This window comes from Haliaeetus leucocephalus, unplaced genomic scaffold (genome assembly GCF_000737465.1).
Source record: "Haliaeetus leucocephalus isolate CR32 unplaced genomic scaffold, Haliaeetus_leucocephalus-4.0 Scaffold140, whole genome shotgun sequence".
NCBI lineage: Eukaryota > Metazoa > Chordata > Aves > Accipitriformes > Accipitridae > Haliaeetus > Haliaeetus leucocephalus.
In genome coordinates, this window is record NW_010972576.1 from 7,413,708 (window position 1) to 7,441,446 (window position 27,739).

Sequence of the window (27,739 nt, forward strand, 5' to 3'; positions counted from 1 at the left end):
CTTAACGGCCGCGCATGCGCGTCGCACCACCCCCCCCGCCATCCGCGCTGCCTCCTGGGAGAGGGCGCGTGACGCGCGCAGTGTGCGCAGGCGCCGCTCCGCCGCCTTCTCGCCGTCGCTCCGCTGCCGCTCCGCTGGGCGCAGGCTCCCGGCGCGCTTCTCGCCCCTCTGTTCGGCCGCCGCCACCCGCGGCTCTTCCCGCCGCCACCATGTACGACGCGGACGAAGGTGAGGGCGCCGTGGCTGCAGGCCACTCCCCGTCCGGCCTTTTCCCCGGTTCAGCCGGGGGGGGAGGAGGCAGGGCCGGCGGAAGGCGGTGAGGGTGAGGATGAGGGATGCTCCGGGCGCGATGGGGTCTCCCGCAGGGGCCCTGCCGCCTTCGGGGGGGCGAGGGACACTGCTGGGGTGCCGGGGGTCCCTCAGCTCGCCGTGTGCCGGCCCCAGCTCAGCAGGTGAGGGGAGACGCCGAGGTGATTGGAGCTTGGCTGAAATGTTGTACTTCCCCCACAGATATGCAGTACGATGAAGACGATGATGAAATCACCCCTGACTTGTGGCAAGAAGCCTGCTGGATCGTTATTAGGTGGCTTTTTAAAACTTGCCGTTCTTAGTGCTTTGGCATGTGTGTTCTTGGTCTCACGGGTGACGCTCAGTTCACTAGCAGCGTGTCATGGAAGCTGCAGGCTTGGTTATGCTAAATTTAGCGCTTTCAGAGCAGAAGGTCTTTAAGCAGAAACAGCAGGGTTGTCATTAGGAATTAAGAAGCCCAACTGACCCCCTGTAGGATACACTGTTTTGAATGAAGTTAGAAGTGATTTTGATTCCATATCCAGCACGTGATTTTGTCCACTACTCTCACAGCTGATGCTGGCATTAGGAAATCAGTACTTGGCTGTTGCACCATGTTAGTGTTTCTCCAGCAAGACATGAATGTCCAGGACCTGCAGCTTCTTGTGACTGTTAAGGAGTGGGATGCTGTGCGGAACTGGGTAAAATGTGTTTCTCTTGCTAATTGCACCAGTCATCAAATGTATATGACTGTTCTCTTGGAGCAGCAGTTGCAAACAGAAGGGTGGATCTGCGGGGGTGGTCCCATGGGCAGTCGAGAGCAGAGATGAGAAACTTTGGAGGCAGAAGGAGATCCTTTCTGTTGCAGCCCAGTGAAGAATGCTACCTCTGCTTTCAGTCTGATGGGAGGTAATGGAGGCAAGTCCCTCCACTGAGGCTGCACCTCACTCCATATGGAGAAACACTTTTTTTACTGTGAGGGTGACTTAGCACTGGCACGAGTTGCCCAGAGAGGTTGTGCAGTCTTTGTCTCCATCCTTGGTAGTATTCAGAAGCCATCTGGACATGGTCTTGGGCAGTCAGCTCTAGGTGACCTTGCTTGGGTGGGGTGATAGGACAAGATGACCTCCAGAGGTCCCTTCCAACCTCAGTTGTTCTGTGATACGGTTTGCCCTTTTTCTTCCTCCTTCCCCTTGTGCGATACCAGACTGCGCTGGCAAGATTCACTATGGCAGCAGCACAATAGCCAAAGGGGTGTTGCCCTTCTTGGGGTAACCTGAAGTAATTGGCAGGGAGGTAGTTTTCACCAGTTTTCTCTACAGATCTTGGCAGCGATGGGACAGAAGCTGAGGTAGTGTGCGTTCCCTGGCTGGCTTCAGGAATGTGAGGCAGAGGAGCTTGCTGGCAGGAGCTCATGCAACAGACGTGTTTAGGTCATCCCATTAAAAGTTAGGATTTGGGACTTCGAATTTAGCCTTTGATTTTTACACTTAGGTTGTGCTGGGTTGAAGCTGGGTGACGTAAAGGCTAATGGAAATCCAGAGGAGGAGTGAAGCTGGGAATCTCTGTGTGGCTGGAACAGAGGGGATCCAAGCTAAGAAAAATTCTGAGAACTGTTACCTTGACTTAGGGGCATGCACTCAATTTACTGCAGCTTGGAAAATTAATTAAAGCAAAGTAATTTCAATACATTGTTGAAAACTTCAGCTGAAGCCACTTTTACGGAGGTGTCCTGGGTTCAGCTGGGATAGAGTTAATTTTTACAGGAACCTGGGAGGTGGGGGGCATAGCCGGGGCAGCTGACCTGAACTAGCCAAGGAGCTATTCCATACCATGTGACATCATGCTCAGTATATAAATGGGGAGCGGGCCGGGGGGTGGTCTGGACTTTCGGTGGGGGAAGTGGCGGAACGTGGGGTCCCGGGTGGTGAGCAGTTGCACTGTGCATCACTCTTTTTGTATACTCTTTCATTAGTACCGTTGTTGTAATTTCTTTGTGTTGTCCCAGTAAACTGCCTTTATCTCAACCCTCGAGGTTCCAGGTTTTTTTTCTTTTTCTCTCCTCCGGAGGGGGGCGGGAGGAGTGAGCGAGCGGCCGCGTGGTCCTTTGTTACCGGCTGGGCTGAAACCACGACAGGAGGTTTCAGTCATCACGTGTCCCTTCTAATTTAAGGTAGACTGCGCGTACAGTCATGGCTTAGCCAAGAGGTGGCAGCAAGTCTGTCACTTCCTAGTGTCCGTGCCTTCAAATGCTGAGAGAGAACTGTTTAGCATTTTTAAGCATCTGTGTTTGAAAGTCATGCCTTGGGAAAAGTGAATGTGTTTGATTCTATACTGTATTTCATGGTTTTTGAAGGCTTTGTAATAAATACTTCTTAAGCTTGTTGTATAAAGTACGTAAATTAAGATATCTTGTTTGTTAACGCTTTTTTTTTTTTTAGCTCCTATTTTGATGAAAAGGGTTTAGTCAGGCAACAGTTGGATTCTTTTGATGAGTTTATTCAGATGTCTGTGCAGAGAATTGTTGAAGATGCTCCACCAATTGATTTACAAGCTGAAGCCCAGCATGCCACAGGAGAAGTGGAAGAGCCGGTAAGTGGAGACCTTCAGCAGAGGTGGTGTGTTTTTACAATGCAAAATGATTTTGTGGCGTTTATTCAGCCCCCGTCTCAAGAGATGGAAATATATCTAAGTTCTGACACTGCTTATGCAGTCAATAGGACAGAAGTATGAACTCTTTGGAGTCTATGAGGTACATGGCCAAGTTTCCAGATAGTCGAGTATATGGCTGAGAAACACATGCAAGAGCTTTGTTATCCGTGGAATCGAACTTCCCTCTCTTATAGTGTTATTCTCTCCTGCTGGTTAAATTGTTGATTGAGCTGAGAAATGACCAAGAGCAATTGGCTGCTGCAGTTCATGCTGTCAATTACTGTACAAAACTGTACTGACAGGGATGTAGCAGACCAAGTCAGGTAGCCAAAAGCAAACTATGTTTTGGTGGGATTTTGACTTTCAGTAGCTTTACTATGGCAAGAAACGTTTATGGCTGAAAAGTTCTCTGTTAGCTTTCTTTGGCCAAAGTTAGGCCCAGGTTTTCAAAGGGTGCCATTGCTCATCATCTTCCATTGGCACCCTGTTCCAAAGGAGAACAAATTATCTGAGGTCTGCGCTGTGTGATGGCTCTTCTGCACCTTCTACAGTGGCTGTGGTGCTTCCATCCTTGTCTGTCATGTGGTGTGATCCCTGTTCCATAAGTGATCCGTTCCCCTGCTATCAGTCACTACCTTGCTGCTTCCCTGTAGAGATATAAAGGAATTTAAGATACCTGAGTGTTGAATTTGTTACACGTCTTGACTATTCCTTTGCCATTTTTTGCAGGCAAACAACTATCCTTTAGAGATAACAACTGAGATTTCTTTTAGTTTGTTTGTTAGACAAACAGTTCATTAACGTTTATCTCACTGTAATTCTCCTTAATGTTTCTTTTGTTATTGTATGTATATTATTGCGGAATTCTCTAGCTGTGCAGTTCTGTAGTTGGTATATGCATGGTATGTGGTTAAGGTTCAGATCGTGAGCATGGTATGTAACTTGATACTTTTTGCCCAAAAGCTAGTATTTCACTCTCTCAAATCAGAGAGGTTAGTTTCTTGTTCTTGTTGATGAGATTAAAGTTTTTAGGGATAGGTCTAGATATGAGAAAAAGGAAACTTTTTTCCCTTCAGAGTCACTTGCAGGCAACCTCTCGCCTCATTTGAAGATACTGGATTAATTTAAGGAGACTGAGTTTATTGGACTAATTTGACTTTTTGTTTCTTTCTCCCTCCATTTCTCAGCCTCAATTTTTGAAATCAATTTGGGCAATTTATAGCATATCAAAGTGTTTAACAACCATGATCAGAGATAGTGATTATGGTAAATGTGTTTTCCTTGAGAGCGCTTGCATGAGAACTTGGAAAACTTGGTACTATACATGGCTGCTGCTGCAAATCCAGGAAAAAGGTGATTCTTTGGGTAAGAATTGAGAGAATTTTTTTGACCTACAAAGTGTTTGCCAACAAGGCTCTGCCACCTGCTATTGTAGGAAGCTTTTTTGTCTTTTTAAAATCAGATTGTTTTGAGGTCCTTTCTGATAATTCACCTCTTTGTTTACTGACACTATAGAATCATCCTAGGAACTGGTGTTGCCCAGCTTGCTGTGTTTTTAGTTATTGATAAAGGTTATCCTTCTCCAGTAGCAGTTTTGGTTAGTAATGAGTAAGAGAGAATATCCTGAATACAGAAGGCTTGTTATTAATACATGTTGTGGACAGAGCAGCAATGACACTTCAGTTTGTCTGAAAGCTGTGGTTTTTTGATAAATTGATGCAATAATCTGTTCAATCTCTAGATGAAACAAAACCACCTAGCGCAGGTGTTAGAAAGGTGGTTTCTGTGGCTCTGTGTAAGACAAAATGTATGGGATGGATAATTTGTACCTTTGCCTTTAATAGTGAGGCCAGAGAAAGGGCTGAATATGAGGACTTTGAAAATATATTTCAGAAAGGCTAAAACCACTTGCAACATAAACCGTAAGCTGACTTTTTTTTCTCTGCATTGGAGCTTGCTCTGCTAGAGCAAGTGTTGCTTTAGTGGTGTGCTACAGTGGAGTCCTTATGACTGAGATACGGTAAAATGCCTGCATGGAATTCAAGTTTTGTTTTAGTAATAGATATTCTCATCTGGCTTCTAGGCAGATACTTAGTTGGGGTGGCAGCACTGTAGTTATTTATTTGTGTTAACTTCTGTTCTGCAAAGGGACGTGGTGGGAAATAGCAACTTGAAGAAAACATTGTAAGGAAACAAGCCTTTCAACTTGTATACATGCAGATCTGATGATTTGCTTATGTTTCTCTACCCACCTGGATTTTGGTCTGTGAAAGAACGCTTTGTGAGTAGAGTGGCTCATCTCTAGGTCCTTTTGCATGCAAGGAGGCCGAGACCCGGCAGGCTTGTGCACCAGCGCTGAGATTACACATACAAACTACTTGAACAAAGCTACTGTTGTGTAACGGCTTGCTTTCTTTTAAGTTCTAGCTCCCCCTACCAGATACACAAATGCACTTTGATAAGGGTATTGTTTTAAAACTTCTACCCCTTTATTTTAAATGCAAGGCTTTTGATTTTAAGTGAACTGCAGGCTCTAAACCTCATTGCAGTAGAATTCTGAGGGGTGAGTGGCTCTTGGAGCAAAGCTTTACAAAAACTCCCACATTGTTTGATATGTCAGCTATCTCATTGTATGTGTTGAAGCAGATTCACCTTTTTGCATGATAAAACTACCAGTTTTATCTGAAGTTACCTAAACAATAAATATCTAAGAAGGCATATGTAAGGCATATTCTGTTTGTTAATATATTCACTGACTTGGCAGATTTTGAGTTTGTTAGCTGTTTTATAGGAAGAAGACTTATTTGGGTACTTTATTCTTCTCTTACCAATGGTTTTGACCCTTCAGTTTCCTCTGTTGTTTTTTGTTAATGAGATGTTTAGAAATTATTGAAAGTTTTTGAGTGCTTTTTTTGATCTAGTCATCTGAAGAGGGATTGTTTCCATGTTTTGAGCTGAGAACATGCAGCAGCATTGGGTATTAAGCTCTAGGGCCGCTCTGGAACAACCAAAATGGATGTTTCTTCCATTACAGGTAAATGTCTTCTTGCTTTCCAGCCTCGGTATCTGTTGAAGTTTGAACAAATCTATCTCTCCAAACCTACACATTGGGAAAGAGATGGAGCACCCTCACCTATGATGCCCAATGAAGCCAGACTGAGAAACCTTACGTAAGAACGAACTCTGTAGTGGATAAACACAAGGACGGACTGGCTCTGCATTATTAATTGATAGTCTTTTTCAATTTAGTAGTGCCTTAAAAATGTAATAATTACTGCTCTATTTAAATTTCCATGTCTAGTTGTTAAATCCAGACGATGATTGATGATTTGGTAATAATGCATAATATTAACAGTGAGTGCTTGAATAACCACATTCATTATCCTTGAGTACAACCTTGAGTAATAACCGACAGATAATACAATGGTGTTTTTATTCTGTAGGTATTCAGCCCCCTTGTATGTGGATATAACTAAAACAGTTATTAAGGAAGGAGAGGATCAGTTACAGACACAGCATCAGAAAACTTTTATAGGAAAAATTCCTATTATGTTACGTTCAACATACTGTTTGTTGAATGGCTTAACTGACCGTGATCTTTGTGAACTGAATGAATGCCCGCTTGATCCTGGTGGCTACTTTATCATTAATGGATCAGAAAAGGTAAGGGATTATACCTTGCACAGCCATCTTTACAGACACTGAATGTACTGTTACTTGTTTCCATATGTTTTGCCAGGAGCATAAGCACTTTTATTCCAGTGTATCACAGTCGCTGTGGGTGTTCATGATCTTGTAGAAAGATGGGCTTTTAGTTTTCTGTTAGGACTTTATCGAGCCACCTTTTCTTCTTCTCTGAGGCACGTTTCCCTTCTTCAGTTTCATAAACTGTTTTGCATTGAATGCCACTAAGTACTCTAGGTATTTTCCTTTCCATTTTCAACATTGCAGAGCAGCATGCACTCTAAAATGGGGTGCTTTTTCACTTGGAGTCTCCTCCAGTTTGTTCACAGCAGTATAGATGCATTTTATTGTAAGAATAGGTTCTTCCCTCCATTGCTGTTGATTCAGCTTTAGCAAATCATACCCTATCCATGCTTGTGCCTTACCAATGGAACTGACACCTGGGCAAACACAGCAAAAGAAATAGAGTTGTATTTTTCTTCTAGGGAAAAAAAAATATCTGGCTTTGAGTATCAGAGATGGCATTTAAATTTAAATGCCTGTGTAGTGTGTTGGCCTTGGAAACAGGTGGTGAAGTGCTTTCTCTATCAGTGTTGTGCCTAAAGCTAACAGAAATGTCTTGGCACAGCTAGAAAACGTGGTAAGTACATCATAGAGAACAGTATTCTTGGAGTCTTTTGGTTATTCTATCTTAACTAGGTGTATGTTTTGCTTAATACTGTAGTTTTAAAATGTAGAATGTAATCCAGCTGAGTTTGGCAAATTGACTTAATGCTGTGCAGTGCTGTTAAAAGTTAAGGCACCTGAAGGAATAGTAGAAACACAGTGCTTGTTACTTTCAGCATGTCCTTTTGTCAGTTACTTACTAGTGTTCTTGTTTCTAACACAGGTTCTGATTGCTCAAGAGAAAATGGCTACAAACACAGTGTATGTGTTTGCAAAGAAAGATTCAAAATATGCCTACACAGGAGAGTGTAGATCTTGTCTGGAAAATTCCTCTCGACCAACAAGTACTATATGGGTTAGCATGCTGGCCAGAGGTGGGCAGGTATGCCTAAGCAGTAATAACCCCTGCCCTGGGGCTTACAATAAAGATTATTTTAGGAGTTTTCTTACTGTCCTGTCTATTCATGTCATTTACTTTTGGGATTTTGAGAAGAAATTTCTTCTGATACTAAGTTGTAAAGAAGGTAAAATTAAATGAAAATGTATTCTCTTTGTCATAGGTTATGCCTGTCTCCGGGACAAATAATTTGAGGATTGAAATGAAGACTCAATTTCTGGCAGGTTTTAGGGTGAAGCTAGAAAATAATTGTAGAATTACTGTAAATGAGTTTTTAGAAAATCCAAACAAGCTGTGTCCTGTTTTTTGACAAAGGACAAGAATAGGAGCAGGGACTCTGTCTTTGCTGATGGCTAAGCTAGTGTTTAGATGTGTCTGCAGACCAGATGTTAATTCATATTTAATATCTAATTGTGCCATCTATGAGGGGAAATAAGTGCTATTCATAATTTCAAAAGCAGAAGGTGTCAATACATTGCGCTGATGTTTGGAAAAAATCCCAAACATGTTCCAAGACTAACTTTAATAGAAGCCTTACACCACTCTTGCTCCTGATGGCTAAGGCACTCTTCAGTGATTGTCTTTCTGCATCCCAGTGTTTGTTTCTTTCTGGGAGGGGGGAGCAGCTACTTCTATAATTACGAGAATGAAGTCTTATACGGTGGATTAGAAAAGCTGGGCTTAAGCTGACAGAAGGAAAGCTGAAGGTGGATAGGATTGCTCTTTGCAAACACACAAAGGGAGAGAAATGATGCATACAGATGGGCAAGTAGTATTATCTAAATTCCTTTGTATCAGTTTTTACAGACTTTTAAAGTTAGAAATGTTTTTGAAATAAAAAAGTCACTGCTGGAGTAAGGTTGCAGAATAGCTGCTTAGTTGGCCTGCTAAGAAGTAATGTTTCCTGTAGTGCCTGAATAAATACACTTATGTTGTATCATCCAAATCCAGAGAGATATTTTTATTTAAAGGCAAGATCATTTAAGACTAATGTATGCTTTTCCCCATCTTTTCAGGGTGCGAAGAAGAGCGCTATTGGTCAGCGCATTGTAGCAACTTTGCCATATATCAAACAAGAAGTCCCCATCATAATTGTCTTCCGTGCACTAGGCTTTGTGTCCGACAGGGACATTTTAGAGCACATCATATATGATTTTGAAGATCCAGAAATGATGGAAATGGTAATATATGTTAAATAAGTTATTTCCTGGCTTGACATTTGGTGATGTGTAGGTGTCGCTAATCATAATTCAAAGTATTGTTCATTTTCCAATTGTAATTTATTACTTTATTATTTTTGTGGGTTGTCTATTAGAAATGTCAAAAGTTCTCTGCCTAAAGGTATTCTAATCAGTATTTTAAGTGCACAGAGTCTAATGGAAATTTCAAAGAATTAATATGTATTTGGAGAGGTAGGGTCTTATCCTGCTGCCATTGACTTGAACTGTAAAATCCTGATTTATACATGAAAAAGCAACAGGCCTAGAATGTACTCGAATGAGAACTATTTTTAGTGTGCTTTCTGTGTGCTGTTACTGTTTGCTGCTGCTCTTGAAAGAGCTACTAGAGTAAAGCCAGAAAGAACTGGGTCAGTAATTAGCAGCTCCTGAAAAGAATCATCAGCAAACAAGTGCATAGTTTCCTTCAACCCCAACAGGCACTGGATGCTACAGGATTTTGCTGTATTTTGTGCATTAGGTCAAACCTTCTCTGGATGAAGCGTTTGTAATTCAGGAGCAAAATGTTGCTCTAAACTTCATTGGATCAAGAGGTGCAAAGCCAGGTGTCACCAAAGAAAAGAGAATCAAGTATGCTAAAGAAGTCTTGCAGAAAGAAATGCTCCCACATGTTGGTGTCAGTGACTTCTGTGAAACCAAGAAGGCCTATTTTCTAGGGTATGTCAGTATTTTCTGTCACGCATCTGCAAATGGACCCTGAATACAGATTTTATTCACTTATATTTATATGATTGGAAGAACACACTGAATGGAAGTTTGTTTTTAACCTCAGTCTTCTGGATACTCAGTGATAAATTTTAGGGCACGGGTATATTTTCGTAGCTGAAAAAATGCAGATGTTGATAAAATAGAAAAAAGAATTGAAACAAAACAAGCCTCTAACGTTCTGGATCTTAAGTTAGATGTGATGGTAGTGATTAATGACTTTTTGACATTGCGTTGCGTGGACAACATATAGAGGTTGATAACTGATGTGTAGGTAACTACTGATAAACTGTTTATACTGTAAACTCTTTAAAACTATTAGCACATCCTCTTGATCACTGGTTATTGGTATGCAGATGAACCGTAGCATCAGGAGATTTACCGTTTTACACCTGATTCCGTGTACTTAAACATAGCCCATATTACAGTATAGGACAGACATAGCAGAAGACGCATTGCTGTCATGATCTCTCTCTCTAGTTATCTGAACTTTCAGTGGGTCATTCACCTCTAAGGACATACGTGCTGAAGAGGTTTGTTTTAGGACAGCAGTATCCTAAAGATCCAGAATGGACAGCCTTTAGGAAACAGCTCACTGATTTATCTATGAAAGCATGTAATCTTTGTTGTGAATGTCTGCTGCCAGTTTAAAACATACACTATCTTACTTGCCTTAGGTATATGGTTCATAGATTGTTGCTGGCAGCACTGGGAAGAAGAGAGCTTGATGACAGAGATCATTACGGCAACAAAAGACTGGATCTTGCTGGGCCACTGTTAGCTTTCCTATTCAGAGGGTAACTATAATATGTACATTTTCTTTGGAGATAATTAATGGTAGAGGCATTGCCAACTCTGTGCTTCTAAATCAATCAGTCAGACTATTCTGTTGTGTCTGGTAGCTGGTCTTGGACCACACAGCCTGTATCTGATTATGACTTTTTAATGGAGTAAGTTTCCTCTAATAGTAGGTGGCTAGCATTAACTTGTTTTGAAGCATATTTTCTGTGTGTTCATAAGCAGGTTAATTTGGTTTGGGTTTCTTTTCGCCCCCTCCTCCTCTAGTTACAAATTACTTGCTTCTTTTCAGGAGGCCAGTGACATTTTTTCCAAAGAGGGCTAAGTAGGCTGAATTGCTGCAGTACTGTTTAATCATGTTTCTTGGCATCTTCTTCTACAGAATGTTTAAGAATTTGCTGAAGGAAGTGAGAATATATGCACAAAAGTTTATTGACAGAGGGAAGGATTTCAACTTGGAACTGGCAATTAAAACACGAATTATTTCAGATGGTTTGAAGTATTCATTGGCAACTGGAAACTGGGGTGACCAGAAGAAAGCTCATCAGGCCAGAGCAGGAGTATCTCAGGTACAATAGCTGAATAAGGCATGGTAGCATTTGTCAGGTTTACATAAGAGTAAAACTATATCATAGAAGAGTTTTTAACATTGCTTGGCAGCCATGCATATTGTATGTTAAATAGAACCATTTTTAAAAGGAAACTTCCAAGGCTGAAACGGATGAAGATCCAAATGGTTGAGTCTAATGTGGGGTTTGGGTTTTTTTTTTTGTTGTTGTTGTCTGGGTTTGGTTTTAGCTGTTGTGTTTGCTGCTAAACAGTTGGTGTAGCTCTCGTAAAGACCTTTTGTGTTAGAGCATATACTTGTGTGTCTGGTGAAGTCCTAGTCCCAGGGAATCTTTAGGGAGGATGGATTTCTTTCCTTTAACTACTTCCAGTCCTTCAGAGGTGGTTAAAGAAACTTGAGTGACAACTTGTAATATAACAGTTACGTATTCCACAGCTAATGATGAGGAGCACTGACTTTATTAGCCCAGAGCAGTGTTTAGTTAGGCCCATTTCTCACAAAGGTGGAAACGGGAAAGAGGTGACAGTTTTTAAATGCCAGCACGTTTTTTTGTCTGGAGCCCTGGTGAGATCATAAATTGGGGAAAGCAAAGTTAGGAAAGGGGCGAAGATGGTAGGTGTCTCTGGATGGTGAGTTGTTGGTGTGTGCGTATCAGGGGCTTGTTTGCTTTTTAAATGAACTCTCATGTTTCAGGCTGTAAAATCAAATTTTCTTAAATTTTTGAGGAGCCTTGAGCAGACTCTGAAAAGAACGTAAATGCTGATTTGCTGCTAATAACTAAGTCGTCTTAGTTTTTCAAACTGAGTTTGAAAAGATCTCTGTGTCATTGTACTGGCAAACACTCCTGGTGAAAATGCAGCTTAAAAAGCATTTTTACAAATATCACTCATTCTAGTTACCCGATCAGGGTAAGCTGTACTACAGGAAAAAACCAGATGTTGGGGTAATCTTAGTCCAAGATTAATGGACGTGAACTAAAAAGTGTAGCTAACAAATATCAGGTGGTTTTAGTTCTTTTGAAGTATATAATTTCTAGAGGGCATTGATCCTTTTCTCTGATGTATCATGATGCCTGTCAACAGCACACTTAAGAAGCTTTGACTAACTGAATTCCTTACTATGTGCAGGTGTTAAACCGCCTGACTTTTGCATCTACGCTTTCCCATCTGAGACGCCTGAATTCTCCAATTGGTAGAGATGGTAAACTAGCAAAGCCCAGACAGCTGCACAATACGCTGTGGGGAATGGTTTGCCCTGCTGAGACCCCAGAGGTAATAAGAGTAGTATTTATGTCAGTACTTACGCCTAACTGCTTTTATCTGCTGGTTGTTTTATAGCCATGGCACTTGTGATAATCACTTGCACTGTTTTTTTTAAATGCTGATGTGAATATTTAGCTTTATAGCTAACTCTGTAGTTGAATGGTAGAAATTAATAAAGTAAATAGCATGTTTTGTGTCCAGTTCCTTGAGGACTTGAAGTTTAAATTCTCAGCTTTTCTTGGGGGAATCTCTTGATTTGGAAATGCAGGTTAACTTTGTGTTTCTACTAGGGTCATGCAGTAGGACTTGTGAAGAACTTGGCCCTGATGGCTTACATTTCTGTGGGGTCTCAGCCATCCCCAATTTTGGAATTCTTGGAGGAGTGGAGTATGGAAAACCTGGAAGAAATATCTCCAGCAGCAATAGCTGAGTATGTACAAATGAAACTGTTTAAACAGGCTTAAGCTTTTTATCCTGCACAACACTTCAAGGGTTTGGGTGTTTGTTTGGGTTTTTTTTAATTATTTGTTTGTTTTTCCCCTCTTTCTAGTGCTACCAAGATCTTTGTTAATGGCTGCTGGGTAGGCATACACAAAGATCCGGAGCAGCTCATGAATACCCTAAGGAAGCTCCGTCGTCAGATGGACATCATTGTGTCAGAGGTATAAATTTTACATCTAGAGTTTGGGTGTCTTTTTAGATGAGAGAGGATAATGCCTTGATACTACTTTGCAATAGTATTATTTGCAAGTCTCTTTCTGAACATACTTCACATTGTACTTTGGGGGGGGGGGGGGTTTTTTGGGGGTTTGGTGCTTTTTGGTTTTGTTTTGTTTGTTTGTGGTATGTGGTTTGTTGTTTGGTTGTAGGTTTTTTTGTTGGTTTGGTTTTTGGTGTTTTGTTTGTTTGTTTTAAAGAGGATCCAGTTGAAAAAACAGTTGAAAATAGTCTCTTGAAATGCTTCTGTTTGTAGGAGTGTTAATGCTTGTTCTGTGCTGCTGATAGCACCTGTAAGGTCTTTGCTTTAGGGAACTTTGTTATGCTATTTTGTGTTCCATAGTTCTGATTCTGGGCTGAGACTTTGTACTCATGGAGTGCTGCTTTCTTGTGCAGGTCTCAATGATTAGAGATATTCGTGAGCGAGAAATCCGCATCTATACTGATGCAGGCAGAATTTGTCGACCCCTTTTAATTGTGGAAAAACAGAAGTTGCTGTTGAAGAAAAGGCATATTGACCAATTGAAGGAACGAGAGTATAACAATTACAGGTGAGAGAAGTTCCCGAAATTCAACTGAATGACTAATTTTCCATCCTGGAAGCTGGAAGTTCCCTCAGATTGGAGAGAGAAATGTTTCAAGCTTTGTGCAGTACAAAGATGCTTTCTCTGCCTGGTAGCTTAATTCATTTGTTTTACCACACTGAGGCAGTGGTAGTAATAATAAGCCAGGAAAGTCCTTTTTCTTATTACTGCTGAAGAGACACATTTTGTGTGTTAATTGAGTATTTCAGACACTGGTTATTCAGTTGGCAGGATCTCGTGGCCAGTGGTGTAGTAGAGTACATTGATACACTGGAAGAAGAGACTGTGATGCTGGCAATGACTCCAGATGACTTGCAAGAGAAAGGTGTGGCATATTGTTCAACATACACACACTGTGAAATTCACCCATCTATGATCCTGGGAGTATGTGCATCTATTATCCCTTTCCCTGATCACAACCAGGTCAGTGCATCACTTCTGACATCCTGCTTTTAAAGTTGATAAAAACCCCACATGTGTATGTGTAAAGAGCTTTATGTACATACATACTGGTCTTCCCTTGTCTGTCCAGTCTCCCAGGAACACATACCAGTCTGCTATGGGTAAACAGGCTATGGGAGTTTACATTACAAACTTCCATGTTCGTATGGATACGCTGGCACATGTGTTGTATTATCCTCAGAAGCCCCTTGTAACAACACGTTCCATGGAGTACTTGCGATTTAGAGAGTTACCAGCAGGTATGTTGTCAGTTAATGTTTATTAAACAAAAATACTGCTGTTTTGTTTAAACTATGTCACATAGGTTGTGTCTAATACTTTAATATTTAGCAAATATATATAATTTAAAAAATAATTATAGGTTAAATGTTAACTTGTAGTTTGACACCTAGACTGCAAAAAGTACATTGCTGGTGTTGCAACTGAAATTACCTTATCCATATAGCCTGCTAAAATCTAATGGGATAAATGCATTTTCTGTATTGGTATTTGCTAGGTTCTTCACAAGGGGTCACTCTTGACTCCTAAAATTGCATTTGCTGATACCACGTGGTTTTTTTGTGTGGGACATGGAGATTTTATCTCGGAAAGGGTAGAACAGCTTCATTGTAGAGAATACAGCTTATTTTGAGTTATAAGTAATGCCTGTCTGGTATGTGTGCATCCTTTCAAAGTATTTGCTCTACATATTGCAGGTATCAACTCTATTGTAGCCATTGCATCATACACAGGCTATAACCAGGAAGACTCTGTCATCATGAACCGTTCTGCTGTTGACAGAGGCTTTTTCAGGTGAGATTTTGTAAATTTTTTAACTGTTTGGAAAAAAAAAAAAAGTATACTGAGTTGTCCAGAGGCTCAAGAAAAGGTCGTCTTATGCTGGAAGACACCATTCTCCAAATCTTTTCAACCTGAGAAGCTTTTTAATTTTTTTTTTTTTTTAAAACGAGAATGGAGGGAGCAGCACAATGAAAATGGTGAACGTGTATCTTAGGAAAACACAGCAAGTAATGGTTTGTGTAACCTGACTTCCCACTCTGTCTTCCCAACTCTTCCATTTTGTTCTTATTTACTATGTTTACTGTTCTTTGTACGGTGGTTAAGTGAAAAAATATTTGGACTCTTTGCTCTTATATTTTCATATAACTTGTCAGTTATGTGAACACCTTAATGCCAATATTGCAGCTTTGTAATATAGTCTTGTCTTTAGTAGCATGACAGTTGCTACCAGTGAGGATTGACATTTTTGTCTCCTTAGTAGCAACTGCTGTTCGGACAACTGGCAAGTGAAGTGACTTTGTGCATTATAGTTTTTAGATGGGTGTGTTTAGCTGTATAGCTGGTCAATGGGTTTCTAGTTTTGTTTATTTTCTTTTGCCCAAGTTGAGCCCAAGAATTGTGTGCTTGGTATGTTGGATCTACTGCCTGCCAATGTAGAATAAGTATGAGACTATTAGACTTTAATGGCTCACGTGAAGCTTTTATAGAGTCTCCTGTGTGCATGGGACTAATTAAATGTCGATAATATTTATCTGAAAGGCTGTGGCGTGGCTTTGGTGTGCTGGCAAATGAGGCAGCAAACAAAAACCCTTAAAGCCCCAGAAAGAAACCTATATAAATTGAAAGTTTTCCACTGCAGCTCAGTTGTACTGAGTGTGGCACTGCAAGGTAGCAGTAGAAGCCTAAAAATGCTTGCAAAATGGCAAGTGTAAGGAGAAAAGTAATATGAGAATGATATGATGTGAATATCTTTAGGAATAATAACTACTTTTGAGATGTCAAGCAGATCTGAAGGTCTCTGCAGTTCGTCAAAAATTAGCATGTTATCTGTAGGTACTTTAGCAATATCTGAAAAGTGACCATCAAGATGCCACCTGAAACTGTTTTTTGTTTGTTTGGTGGGATGGTTTTTGTTTTTGTTTTCCCCTCCTCAGTGATGGACAGATTAACAAGACTAGAGGAAAGGTTGTGTGGCATGTGAACATTATTTGTTTTGGTTGTCATCAGTAACAGTAGCCATAATATGTGATAAAAGGGTGATTATAGTGAAATTGAGATGCACAGATGAGGAAAAATGATGCTGGTTTCACTGGAGAAGGCTTTATAACTTTGTTTCAGATCTGTGTTCTATCGCTCATACAAAGAGCAAGAGTCTAAAAAAGGGTATGACCAGGAAGAAGTTTTTGAAAAGCCTACACGTGAAACTTGCCAAGGTAAGATACAGGAGTGTGTGAAGACTGAGTTTTTAAATTAATTTTGTGGGCAAGGTTGTTAATGTTGTTGAACTGATTCAGTCTTTATTTTGGGATATATAAAATAGCAGAAATGTCTGTATTAATAGTAAAATACATCAGTTGAGATATTTGCATAAAATTATCTTTAGACAATTCAGCAGTAGTCTGAAGTTGCAAGCAGACTTGTTGAATTTCTACAGAACATCAAAGTAAACATATTGAAAAATTTGGGAGTCTACCTTTTTTTTTTTCTTTTTTTCCCCAAAGGTATGAGACATGCAATCTATGACAAACTTGATGATGATGGTTTGATAGCACCTGGGGTGCGTGTGTCTGGGGATGATGTCATCATTGGCAAAACAGTAACGCTGCCAGAAAATGAAGACGAACTGGAAAGCACTAACAGACGTTTCACAAAGAGAGACTGTAGTACTTTTCTGCGAACTAGTGAGACTGGTATTGTAGATCAGGTCATGGTAACCCTTAACCAGGAAGGATACAAGTTCTGCAAGATTAGGGTGAGCAGTGACATGTGCTTTCTACTTTTAATCATTTTTGTTCTGTATTTAAGTTACCAATTGAATGTTTTCCTATGGCTTACAGGTACGCTCTGTAAGAATCCCACAAATTGGAGATAAGTTTGCCAGCAGACACGGGCAGAAAGGAACTTGTGGTATCCAGTACAGGCAAGAGGTAGTGATTTTTTTTTTTTTTTTTCTTTTTCTCCTTCTTAACATTTTATCTCTGATCTTCTTAGCATTGGAGCTGCCTTAAGTCAGTTGTCTGTGGAATATCTACTAGAGTGCAATATATTGACTTAAATTTAGCTAAAATATGTTTAGAAGGGGACACAGCTCCTTCTTACATGGTACTTCAGTGCCTTTGAAATGCTTTAAGAGATTTAATTTGAATCCACAGAACTGCTTTTCTTAAAGTTGATATTCTGGCCAGTACTGATTCTGTTTCCCTGCTCTAGGATATGCCCTTCACCTGTGAAGGCATCACACCTGATATAATTATCAACCCTCATGCCATCCCTTCCCGCATGACCATTGGTCACTTGATCGAGTGTCTTCAGGGGAAGGTAAGAAGAATCTTTTATGCTGTATGCCTGAGCAGTATGAATTAAAATGTTTTCTTCCCCCCGCCCCCTCCTTTTTTTTTTTGTAAAGATACTACTCCATGGTAGGTGTTAATCCACTAAAAAATAACAATTGTTCTCCAGTTACTTGATAGCAAAAGCAGGTTTCTTGGAGAAGACCTACAGTCCTGTAAATTTTGTCCAGCAAGTCAGACTACAGTGTATTCTCTCATCTGTTGCTTTTATTCCAAACATTTCCTGTGACCTAGAGAAAGGAGCAGCAAAATTGTTGATATGGTGTATTTTTTAAAATCTCACTGTAAATTGTGAAGCTGATAAACAAAGCAAGATAGGCTACTATTATGGGCATGGAATCTCACATTCTGGCATGAAGAGTTAAAACTGTTTGAAATAGCTTAATGTTGTCTGACCAGTCCTTCAGAAGTCTGACAAGCTTTTGCAAATCTCTTCTCTGTAGGTGTCTGCAAACAAGGGAGAAATTGGTGATGCTACACCTTTTAATGATGCTGTCAATGTGCAGAAGATTTCCAATCTTTTGTCAGATTATGGCTATCATCTAAGAGGAAATGAGGTATAATCAAAGTATCAATTCACTGTATTTTTTTAATATACATTTGATGGATGGTAAGGCTTATGATTCAGTGATTGCATTGACTACTTCAGGTCCTCTACAATGGCTTCACTGGTCGAAAAATCACATCACAGATCTTCATTGGTCCTACATATTATCAGCGATTGAAGCACATGGTAGATGACAAAATCCATTCTCGTGCAAGAGGGCCAATCCAGATACTTAACAGACAGCCCATGGAGGGTAGATCTCGGTAAGGATGTTTAATGTTTCTATACAGGGTTTTCTTTTTCTTTGAAGTTTTTAGCCCTAAAAATTAGCTGCCTCAACTTTGCAGCTAGAATTTAATTAGCTCACCCTGATTAGCCACACATTTTAATGTGTTTGGCTTAAGATGATGTACTGCGTGCAGGTGTCAGGGTTTTGGTAGCAGGAGGTGCTTCTGGAATGGCCTCTCTGAGAAAGGACCAGGGGTTGCCCTGTGCTGGACAACAGCCACTTACAGCTGGCTCCAACAGACCCACTGCTGGCCAAAGCTGAGCATGTCAGTGATGCTGGTGGCACATATGTGGTAATGTACTTAAGAAATGGTAAAAAACACTGTGCAGCAGCTGTGAGAAGTGTGAGAAAATGTGAAAGGAAGGTCAGTGAAGAAGGAGAGGGAGGAGGTGCTCCAGGCACCAGAGCAGAGATCCCCCTGCAGCTCGTGGAGACACCATGGTGGCATAGGTTGTCTGCCTGCAGCCCATGGAGGACCACAGGTGGAGCAGATACCTGCACTACAGCCTGTGGAAAGCTGGAGCAGGTTCCTGGCAGGAGCTGTGATCTGTGGGGGACCCATGCTGCAGCTATCTGTTCCTGAAGGATTGTACCCTGTGGGAAGGGCCCATGCTGGAGCAGTTTGTGAAGGACTACCCCATGAGAGGGACCCCACACTCAAGCGGGAAAAAGTGTGAGGTGGAAGGAGTGGCAGAAAGGAACTGTTATGCACTGACTGAATCCCCATCCCCCATCCCCCCTGTGACCATTGGGAGGGGAGCAAGGAGTTGGGAATGAAGAAGTGAAGTTGAGCCTGGGAAGAAGGTAGGGGAGAAGATATTTTTAGTTTTGTCTTTGTTTCTCACCATCCTAGTCCATTTTTAATAGGCAATAAATTAAATTGCTTTTCCCCATGCTGAGTCTGTTTTGCCTATGATGGTAATTGGTAAGTGATCTCCTTGTTTTTATCTCAACCCATGAGCTTTTCCATCTTATTTTCTCCCCCTGTCCTATCGACATGGGGGAGTGAGAGAGCAGCTTGGTGGGTATCTGGCAGCCAGCCAAGGTTAAACCTACCACAGATAAGTAGAGTATGATTTAATTGTTTTACCTCATTTTGCTGTACAGTTGTGCTGTGGCTGTTAGCTGTCTGACACCTTTAGAAATGCTTAGCAGTGGTTACAAATTATTGTGTTTGCATTCTCCCTAATAGTTTTATTCTGAGGTGTTAGAGGAAAATTAATCCACAGCTTTACACCTGCCTTGTAATACTGCTGTTGTGTTTCTGATAAGTTATTTGTTCCACCAACAGGAACAGATGTATTTTACCAAAGAACTCGAGTTTTTTTCTTTTCCTCTTTTCAGTGATGGTGGCCTTCGTTTTGGAGAAATGGAACGCGATTGCCAGATTGCTCATGGAGCAGCCCAGTTCTTGAGAGAAAGATTGTTTGAAGCTTCAGACCCGTACCAAGTCCATGTCTGTAACCTCTGTGGAATCATGGCAATTGCAAACACAAGGACTCACACCTATGAATGCCGGGGATGCCGTAATAAAACTCAGGTATGTGTGGTTTTCATCAGCCAGTGTTTCTCTTTGTGGGCAAGAGGAAATGCCACTTCGGTGAACAGGAGGATAGGGAAGTAAATATTTAAAGAAGCACCATAACAATTGCTATTTTAGTTTCATAACTGTTTTCAGTGTTTATAGTGTCCTAGTTAATTTGGATGTTTCCTTATTAATTTTACAGTGTTGGCTTGCCACTTGGCAGGAAATGCTGTTCAAGTATTTTGCAGTGCAGAGTTTTCAGAGACTTTAAAAGTAAACGCTTGAGAGATTATTTTTAGAAATAAAACTCAGAATCGCAGGAATTTAGAGCCATCACCCTTGTGACTGTCCCCGTGAAGATATTTATGCTTGCAGAGCTGGGTCCCCATGGGAGGTCTTTTGTGTTGCACTTTTTTTTTTTTAATTAAAAAAAAGCTCTGTAGTGTGTGCTTGGTTACAGAACTATGTCAAGAGAGAGTGGCAGCAGAGATAAAAATAGTTGCCTTAAACAGGCTTGTTTTTGTGCTAGGGCCTGACTCCTGCATCTCTGACAATGGCATTGGGGTTACTGAAGAGATGTGTGCTGGAAATCTTAACTGCATTTACTGCACATCAGGCACACTTTACTATGCACATGTTCCCTTGTTAAATGGCTCAGATCCCTTGGCTGCAGGTTTTATTATTAAAAATGCGTTCTGGATAGCTGCTGTGTAGCCTCTGCAGACCACCTCAGCTTCCCTCTTGCTTTGTTGCTGTCTGTGAGCAATTGTTGTTAAATGCTTTCATGCATAACTTCAGATTCAGTTTTGAGCCATAAAACTTGACAAATTATTTGTGTAGAGGGTGGTGGAAGTTGATGCTTTAGGAGTTCTTATCACAAGCCTTTTGAAATCTCTTTCCAGATATCTTTGGTTCGAATGCCCTATGCCTGCAAACTCCTCTTCCAAGAACTGATGTCTATGAGTATTGCACCTCGTATGATGAGTGTTTAGCCTTTAAAAGGGCTTTTTTAAAAAATGATGAGACTGAAGTGCTCAAGTTTTGTTACGTTTTGTGTAGGTTGCATTTAAAACACAGTTTTACTCATCTGCTACGTGCTGTTCAAAAGTATGTTTATTTCCTGTAAATAGAATTAAAATTTGTAATCAAACTTGTGAATCTCTTTATTTGTGTATCTGTGAAAGAAGTGCGCAAGCAAATTGGTGATCAAAGAATAAGGGAGTAAGAGGGAATGATTAGTGAGCCAGAGGTTGCAGCTTTCCAAAATACTAATTTAAAACTGTGCGAAGTGAAAGTCCTCACATCACATCACAGCTCTGCACCGTCATCTGTGGAAAAACAAAACTATGTTACGCTCTGTACTGTTCTAAGGGGTAACATCACAACTTGGGCAGTAGCACAGTGAGTGAGTTTTCTGATGTCTTAGCTGAGGGTGAGACCTGACAGCTCAGTCCTTCCCTCCCTTCCCTTCTACAGGACTACAGCAGCAGGGAGATGGTAATAGATGTCATTTTTCTGTGCTGAGATCACTTGGACGCAGACTGACTAACCACGGTAGTGTGTAGCTATGGAGAAGCCTGTTTCATATGACAGTTTGTTCCATTTAACATTATCGATTTCCTTTAAGTAATTGTGGACTGCCAGCTTGTTGCTGAGCTACAGCATGCTTACTTGAGAGCTTTCCTACAGCTGAAAAAGAACAGCTGTGACATGTGGTGTGCATATAAGAAATAAACCATGAGGCAGTACGCACGGTACTACAACCTTGCAGTAGTTACTGTGAGAGGGGGAGCGAACAACTTACACTCCAGAATAGAAGTGTGCTGCTCATGGCACAACTCAGTAAAACTCAATTTCATTCATGTCTGTAAATAAGGTTTTGAAAAGGGATTAGAGACTAGCTAAAAACCTTTAGCAAGGCTTCTATGCGTAATTGACACTGGGATTCATTTTATGCTCTTATTTTATGGCAGGTGCTGTCAGTATTCTGCTAAAGGAAGTCTTTCAGCTATTCAGGGATATAAGGATAGAGAAAGTCAAGACTATATCTAGCTAAAGCTACTGGATACTAGGATAAAGCTACTGGGATTAAAACTAAGGATTATGTCCAAAAGTGTATTTGGGCAGCACAGTATTCTCTAGCTGGCTGCTTTGTTCCCACTGCCTCTCCCTCTAGCATGGTTCCAGTTACTGTTCCAGCTCTCCAGATTTATTCCATAGCACACACAGCCGTGGTACTAAGCCATCCTCTTTGCAGCTGGAATGAAGGTGGTTGGTTTGCTGTCAGCTTTGGACGCAGCCTGGCAAAGAGGACCTGGGTTTGAAAACTGGCTGAGGCTGGAGGGTAAAGGTTTCAGATCTTGCCTAAAGGCCTACTGTGGCATATCTATCCCCTCCTGGGTTTGACACTCCAGCATGCAGAGAGAATGGCAGGGACTAGAATGTTTCCAGGATGGGGAAGAAAAAGGAGGTGCAGGGATTTAAATGCTTGAAGCTCCCCCTCAGTCTTGGGGTTGGTTGTGCTAATACTGCTCCCAGGAGCGATGGGCAGGTTTGGAAGTGAAAGAGAACGGAGAAAGGAAGATACAAATTTAGGGCTAGAAAACCACTGAAAGTTGCTTTGTAAAACGCCCAAAAGGTGTTTTTAATTTTGTATCTTAATCTCCAGTGCTTTATAGCACTTGAGGGGTTATTTAACAATCCCACGAGAACTCTAGCAGCTGAGATTTACTGGGAATCATAGAATCATACAATAGTTTGGGTTGGAAGGGACCTTTAAAGGTCATCTAGTCCAACCTCATTCCAATGAGCAGGAACATCTTTGACTAGATCAGGTTGCTAAGAGCCCCGTCCAGCCTGACCTTGAATGTTTCCAGGGATGGGGTATCTAGCACCTCTCTGAGCAACCTGTTCCAGTGTTTTGCCACCCTCATCGTAAAAAATTTCTTCCTTATATCTAGTCTAAATCTACCCTCTTTTAGTTTAAAACCATTACCCCTTGTCCTATCACAACAGGCCGTGCTAAAAAGCCTTCTCTTCTCCAGGTTGAACAACCCCAACTGTCTCAACCTTTCCTCATAGGAGGGGTGTTCCATCCCTCTGATCATTTTTGTGGCCTTCCTCTGGATGTGCTCCAACAGGTCCGTGTCTTTCCTGTGCTGAGGACCCCAGAGCTGAATGCAGTACTCCAGGTGGGGTCTCACCAGCATGGAGTAGAGGGCCAGAATCACCTCCCTCGACCTGCTGGCTACGCTTCTTGTTATGCAGCCCAGGATACGGTTGGCTTTCTGGGCTGCGAGCACACGTTGTCAGGTCACGTCCAGCTTTTCATCCACCAGTACCCCCAAGTCATTCTCCACAGGGCTGCTCTGAACTCCATCATCCCCCAGCCTGTATTGATACCGTGGGTTGCCCCAAGCCAGATGGAGGACCTTGCACTTGTTGAACCTCATGAGGTTCACACGGGCCCACTTCTTGATTTTGTTTTGCCAAATCCAGTAAAAGCTGCGTGTTAAACTGAGATTTCTAGTGTGCATTTTTTTTTTCAAAAGCATTAAGCAGAGGTGGTCCTTCTGTATCAAGTAACTGAATAAACTGTTAGGGGGAAGAGCTGCTGAGTGTTCGACCACGCTACCTACCTTTGGTCAGGGCTATTTCATGCAGAGTTTCCACAACGTGGATTTTTGCAGAAGCTGTTGCCTCTCCTTTGGCATTTGATGCGTGACACTCATATTCTCCAGCATCCTCTTTGCTCAGAGGAGATATCTAAGGAAAGAAACATCCCCCATCCCCCAGTAAGTATCCTGTGCATAGGTAGAGGTGATTCTGTTTTAAGGTATCTTATATAACTTGCAAATTGCTTGAGACATAATGAGATGAACAGAGTGCATGAAGTAGCAGTTAACCCTGAGGGAACCACACTGACTGCACGATTTCTTCTGTCTGCTTTAAACAGTCCTTGTTTCCACCTCTGCTTTTGTAAGTGGTGCGGGAACCAACACCCTGAGCTGTGCTCCCTTCTGCCAGCTTCTCTGCAGCTGGGAGCCGTCATACTTGCAATTCCTTTACTGGGATGCACAGCAGCTCCCTCTGGCCACCCTACTGCTTCCCTCTGATGTCTGGTGACTACTGATTAGCCGGCAGGTACTCCTGTAGCTTAGGAGGTCTGCTGAGTGAGAGCTGATGGCTTCTGTGCTGTGCTGTTCTCTTCTCAGGCAGATGATGTCTTTCACTGAGGAAAGGACAGTTCTGCCAGATCTATAAGGGCTCCTCAGCTGTGGGTGGGTCTTAGGGATGCCTTGTCGCTGTACTGATTCCTTCCTAGACATGGTGAGGGTTGTAGTAATACCAATTAATGACATACAGAAAGGAGATCTTCTATTTAAGCCTAGCCTTCTCTGATCTAGAATGCATGCTTCTGATGAATGATAGACAGAGGGGAAAAACTGCAACAGGTGAGACTGGAGCCAGCAGCCACCCTTACCCTTTATGCCTAATTCACACAGGCTGTTCTCCTCTAAATGCCCTGTATGTTGCCACATGTCTTCTGTGCTATTCTTTGTTCCTGAGCTGTCTGCAAACTGCACTGTACCATTTGTGCAGCTCTGCACACACACAAAGTACTTACGAGTACCCAGCCAGTCACTTCGTGTTTCTCAGGGCCCCCTCGGGTCTGGATAGCCAAGTTTTCCCGGTCCCCAGGCAGAAGCTCCATCCTCTGGACACCATACTGTCCCTGAATTATCTAAACAGAAGGGCAGAAAGGGGCAAGAATTTTGGGGCTTATTTATGCTAGAACTGTTAGGACCATACCTGCTCACCCAGCAATCTGCTCTGGGACCCCTATGAATAAAGTTCACTGTCTCAGAACAGAGCAATCTTTGGGCCAATCTTTTTTTTTTCCTCTGTAGTATTCTTAAGCTAGTCTTTTGAATTTGCTACCAGAGGAAATGTTGCTTTTTTTTTAGCCAGATTAACGAGTATGGACATTAAATGCTGCTTGTGAGAAAAATGAAGAGGTTGTCAAACATGTCATCATATTACAAGAGCTACCTGTTTCACAGTCTGAAAATGGTATGAATTTTGAGTTCACTTCATCTAGCCTAAACAAATAAAATGGTTATAATTTCTTTCCTTTTTCCTGTAATGAATGTATGAATGTGGGATAGTTCAAGGACTCTAGAGCGATGAAGGAACTACCTAATGGAGAGATGATACTACTCCTGCAGATTCAGGAAGCAGAAGGGAATACAGTTAATGATGGAGTTCCTCAAGGATAAGTCTCAGAAGCAGTTGAATTACTTAGTTTAATTTGTTTTCTTGGCACAGCTAATAGGACTTCGCTATTTGCAGGAATCAGAATCAGTATTGTTTCAGCTTAAGACCCCTTCCAGGTACCCACAAAGCTGTGGCATTTGAAGAGGCTACAGGGGCCACGCAGTGGCTCTCAGCCCTACAGCTAGGATCCTCTCTGCTCAACACTGGCCCCTGCCCTAAGCACAGGTGTTACCAGCGTGCTGCCCAAATCGGCATGCCGCTGGCTACTGGAGATAACCACCGCATGCGGTTCCTTTTCCTGACGTGGGCGAGCCGTGTCCAGCCACCTCAGGAGCCACTGCCGCCAGCAGGGTGACAGCAGGTCAAGGGACATTCCCTGCGTGCTCTGAATACCAGGGGCTGCCAAGAGAAACACAAGTCTTGTTCTGCCTCGGGATCAACAAGAGTTTAGAACAAGCAATGACTAGAGACTAAGCAAAGCCAGATGTTTGGGGGTGGACAGAACTGTACCAATGGGAGAACTCATCAAGGGGATCTGCTACGGCCTTTATGCTTACCAGGCAGTTTGAGCTGCCTCAGGTTTGCTATGCTCTAAGAGCTCCTAGCAGGGCCCTTACCTTGTTCCAGATGAGGACAGGGGTTGGGATGCCCATGACTTCACAGCTCAGGTAGATCTGTGCTCCTGTCACATTCCAGATGTCCTTAGGAGGGGTCACAATGGAGGGTCCTGCAAAAAAATGGGAGGAATGCTTTTAAGCACCGGGTGACTGCAAGCCTGTCTCCTTGCTAGCCTTTTAAGTGTGGCCGGTCACTTCTGATGGGTTTTGAGGATGAGGTGAAGGGGGTCCCCTGCTTGGAGCAAAGCTTGCTGGACTGATCCCACATCACAGCACTTCTTGCTCCAAAGCTACATATGCATCCGACCTTAAGCTGTTCAGGCTGGTGTGCCCTTGCCCCAGATGGAAACTCAAGTGTTGAGCAGTTCAGGTGATCAGTCCATCTACTTGCAAGACTGAGGTTAGAGGTAAGATAATGTTTGTATTCTGTTATCTCAGGGGCTGAGCAGGACTTGCAAACTGCTGCTTCTGCTCACGGTGCAGCCACGAAGTGCACCGTTGACACTCCACTGGCATGGAGGAAAGGACTCCCCAGGAGACAGGGTGGGTCCCCACTCACTCTCCCATGCTACCGAGAGCTTGGCCAGCTTTGCAGCATCCTTTTTCCCAGCATGATTTTCACCTGCAGCAAAGCCTGTGGCAGCTGGCTAGCAGAATTCAATGTTATGCTGCTCCCTTTTTACCTGTGTGAAATATTCAGCCAAAGGAGGCTGGCTGGAGGGTAGCAGAGCTCTTCTTGGGGGGGATCTGCGAAGGGACCAGGTGAATGTAGAGCTCCATTTTTCCCCAGAGAGCTCCAATCCCTAGTTAAATAGGGAATTGTTTCCAAAGCGAGATGGGAACAGAGCTGTTTTGCAGATCTGGCTGGAGATATTTACCCCTTGGGCTGGGAAATGTTGGAGACGTAACCCATATCCCAGGAAGGGAAGAATGGCCTTTTCTGTTTAGTCCCTCTTTAGTGGGGCTGTTTTGCAAAATGCAGCTATTAATTCCCCACAATAGGAAAAGCAGACCAAAGGAGTACATAGTGTTTATTTCCACTTGATAGCTTCAAGAACGCAGCAGCTTTTCCCCTTCTGCTCTGAAGATGCAGGCAGTAACAGGAAACAAGCTCCCATTAGGTTCCACCAGAAGAAGGCATGTCCTATGTGAACAAGTACTCCAGAGCCAGCCTGACTGAAGCCTCTGGGTATGTTGGCTCACAGAGCATGGCTCATTCCCAGCTCCATAAAAGAAGGGTAGGTTTGGGTCCTGATGCTCCTTCTGGGGTCCTGAACATGCACTGACCTCAGCCCCACATGTGCATTCTGCCTTGCAGCCCTCTTGCAGGCAGTGGGGAGCAGGTTTCAGGTGCATCCCACTGCACCAATATCTTCCAGCAGAAAGCTGGCATCTTTTTTTCCTCCTCAGGATCTGGAGGCAGATCCACGCTGGTATCACTAGCCAGAGGACATCAGCCATCCCTCAGTATTAGCCCAAGGGATGCCAAGGTGGCTCCCCACTCCTGAGCAGCTGATATGATCCCAGAGAAGTGTTTGCTCTTCTCTTCCAAGACTTCCCTCTCCAGGAATGACTGTACACAGCCTGCTGATGGGAAGCTGCTAAGAGACCAGGGGTGGCTGCAATCCAAATTCTCCATTACAGAGATATCCCAGACCTGGTTTTACAAGGAGGTAGCTGCGTAGAAGCAGGGAACTTTTATGTGTAGCCCCAGGGCCATGGTTAAAGCCGCACCTAATGATCAGTATGAGCTGGTTTCCTGGCAGACAGACATCACAACCCAGGTGCTCCTTATCTGCACAGAACTGAGTCTCTCAGCTGAGAAAAGGATTTAAGCAGTGTTTCGTTACGCTGCTTACCCTGTTGTTGGTTGTGCTGCTGCGTGAACTGATTCCTGCGCATGGGCCAGGAGAGAGGTGTGTCAGAGCCACAGCACCCTTTCCCGTATGGAAGAGTACTGGAGTTATCCTTGCTCCAGGTGGTCCAGAGCAGATCCGTACCTCCAGCCCGTGCCCGGCTCTGCACTCTCAGCAACACCCTGCAGGATGTTGTTCTCCTGCAGGTAGTCCAGCGGGGTGACCCGTGGGGCTAGCACCCCCAGCGCGCTCCTGCG

At 42.6% G+C, this 27,739-nt stretch overlaps 3 protein-coding genes across 5 annotated transcripts in view; 1 reads left to right on the plus strand and 2 right to left on the minus strand.

Moving 5' to 3' along the window:
• NOA1 (nitric oxide associated 1) overlaps positions 1–211 on the minus strand; it is a 10,813-nt gene extending 10,602 nt beyond the window's left edge. Inside the window, exon 1 of the mRNA XM_010561033.1 lies at positions 80–211. Coding sequence (XP_010559335.1) covers positions 80–211 — 132 coding nt within the window. The remainder of the gene's footprint in view (positions 1–79) is intronic.
• POLR2B (polymerase (RNA) II (DNA directed) polypeptide B, 140kDa) lies at positions 148–20,877 on the plus strand. 3 transcript variants are annotated; one of them, XR_775540.1, is made up of 25 exons: positions 148–228; positions 511–583; positions 2,730–2,880; positions 5,998–6,110; positions 6,384–6,603; positions 7,514–7,672; positions 8,704–8,868; positions 9,386–9,582; positions 10,308–10,427; positions 10,811–10,997; positions 12,124–12,267; positions 12,549–12,688; positions 12,809–12,920; positions 13,372–13,526; positions 13,784–13,982; positions 14,092–14,260; positions 14,717–14,813; positions 16,140–16,234; positions 16,523–16,773; positions 16,859–16,948; positions 17,232–17,339; positions 17,815–17,928; positions 18,021–18,181; positions 18,341–19,011; positions 19,552–19,629. XR_775540.1 is itself a non-coding variant. In XM_010586150.1 (25 exons), exons 1-25 carry the CDS (start codon positions 210–212, stop codon positions 20,722–20,724), a joined length of 3,525 nt encoding a protein of 1,174 aa, XP_010584452.1. In that variant the 5' UTR covers positions 148–209; the 3' UTR covers positions 20,725–20,877. The 3 variants fall into 3 exon arrangements, 2 of the variants coding, with proteins under 2 accessions (XP_010584452.1, XP_010584453.1); XM_010586150.1 differs by lacking the exon at positions 18,341–19,011 and adding an exon at positions 20,635–20,877 and having other exon boundaries at positions 19,552–19,747; XM_010586151.1 differs by lacking the exons at positions 148–228; positions 511–583; positions 18,341–19,011 and adding an exon at positions 20,635–20,877 and having other exon boundaries at positions 2,796–2,880; positions 5,975–6,110; positions 19,552–19,747.
• On the minus strand, positions 20,827–27,528 carry IGFBP7 (insulin-like growth factor binding protein 7). The gene is made up of 5 exons (XM_010561034.1): positions 27,486–27,528; positions 25,627–25,736; positions 24,360–24,476; positions 23,371–23,497; positions 20,827–21,060 (listed from the first exon to the last, which is right to left on the minus strand). The coding sequence occupies exons 1-5, from the start codon at positions 27,526–27,528 to the stop codon at positions 21,041–21,043; spliced, it is 417 nt and encodes a 138-aa protein (XP_010559336.1). The 3' UTR covers positions 20,827–21,040.
• Between the last annotated feature and the right edge of the window lie 211 nt (positions 27,529–27,739).

Excerpts from the sequence above, each read along its gene's own strand:
- IGFBP7 (XM_010561034.1), bottom strand. The coding sequence starts at position 27,528 with ATGCGCAGGAATCAGTTCACGCAGCAGCACAACCAACAACAGG. Across the intron at positions 25,737-27,485 it reads GCAGCACAACCAACAACAGG|GACCCTCCATTGTGACCCCT; the intron begins GTAAGCAGCGTA and ends ATTTTTTTGCAG. Across the intron at positions 24,477-25,626 it reads CTGTCCTCATCTGGAACAAG|ATAATTCAGGGACAGTATGG; the intron begins GTAAGGGCCCTG and ends CCTTCTGTTTAG.
- POLR2B (XM_010586150.1), top strand. Across the intron at positions 13,983-14,091 it reads CTTTCCCTGATCACAACCAG|TCTCCCAGGAACACATACCA; the intron begins GTCAGTGCATCA and ends TTGTCTGTCCAG. Across the intron at positions 17,929-18,020 it reads ATCATCTAAGAGGAAATGAG|GTCCTCTACAATGGCTTCAC; the intron begins GTATAATCAAAG and ends TGACTACTTCAG.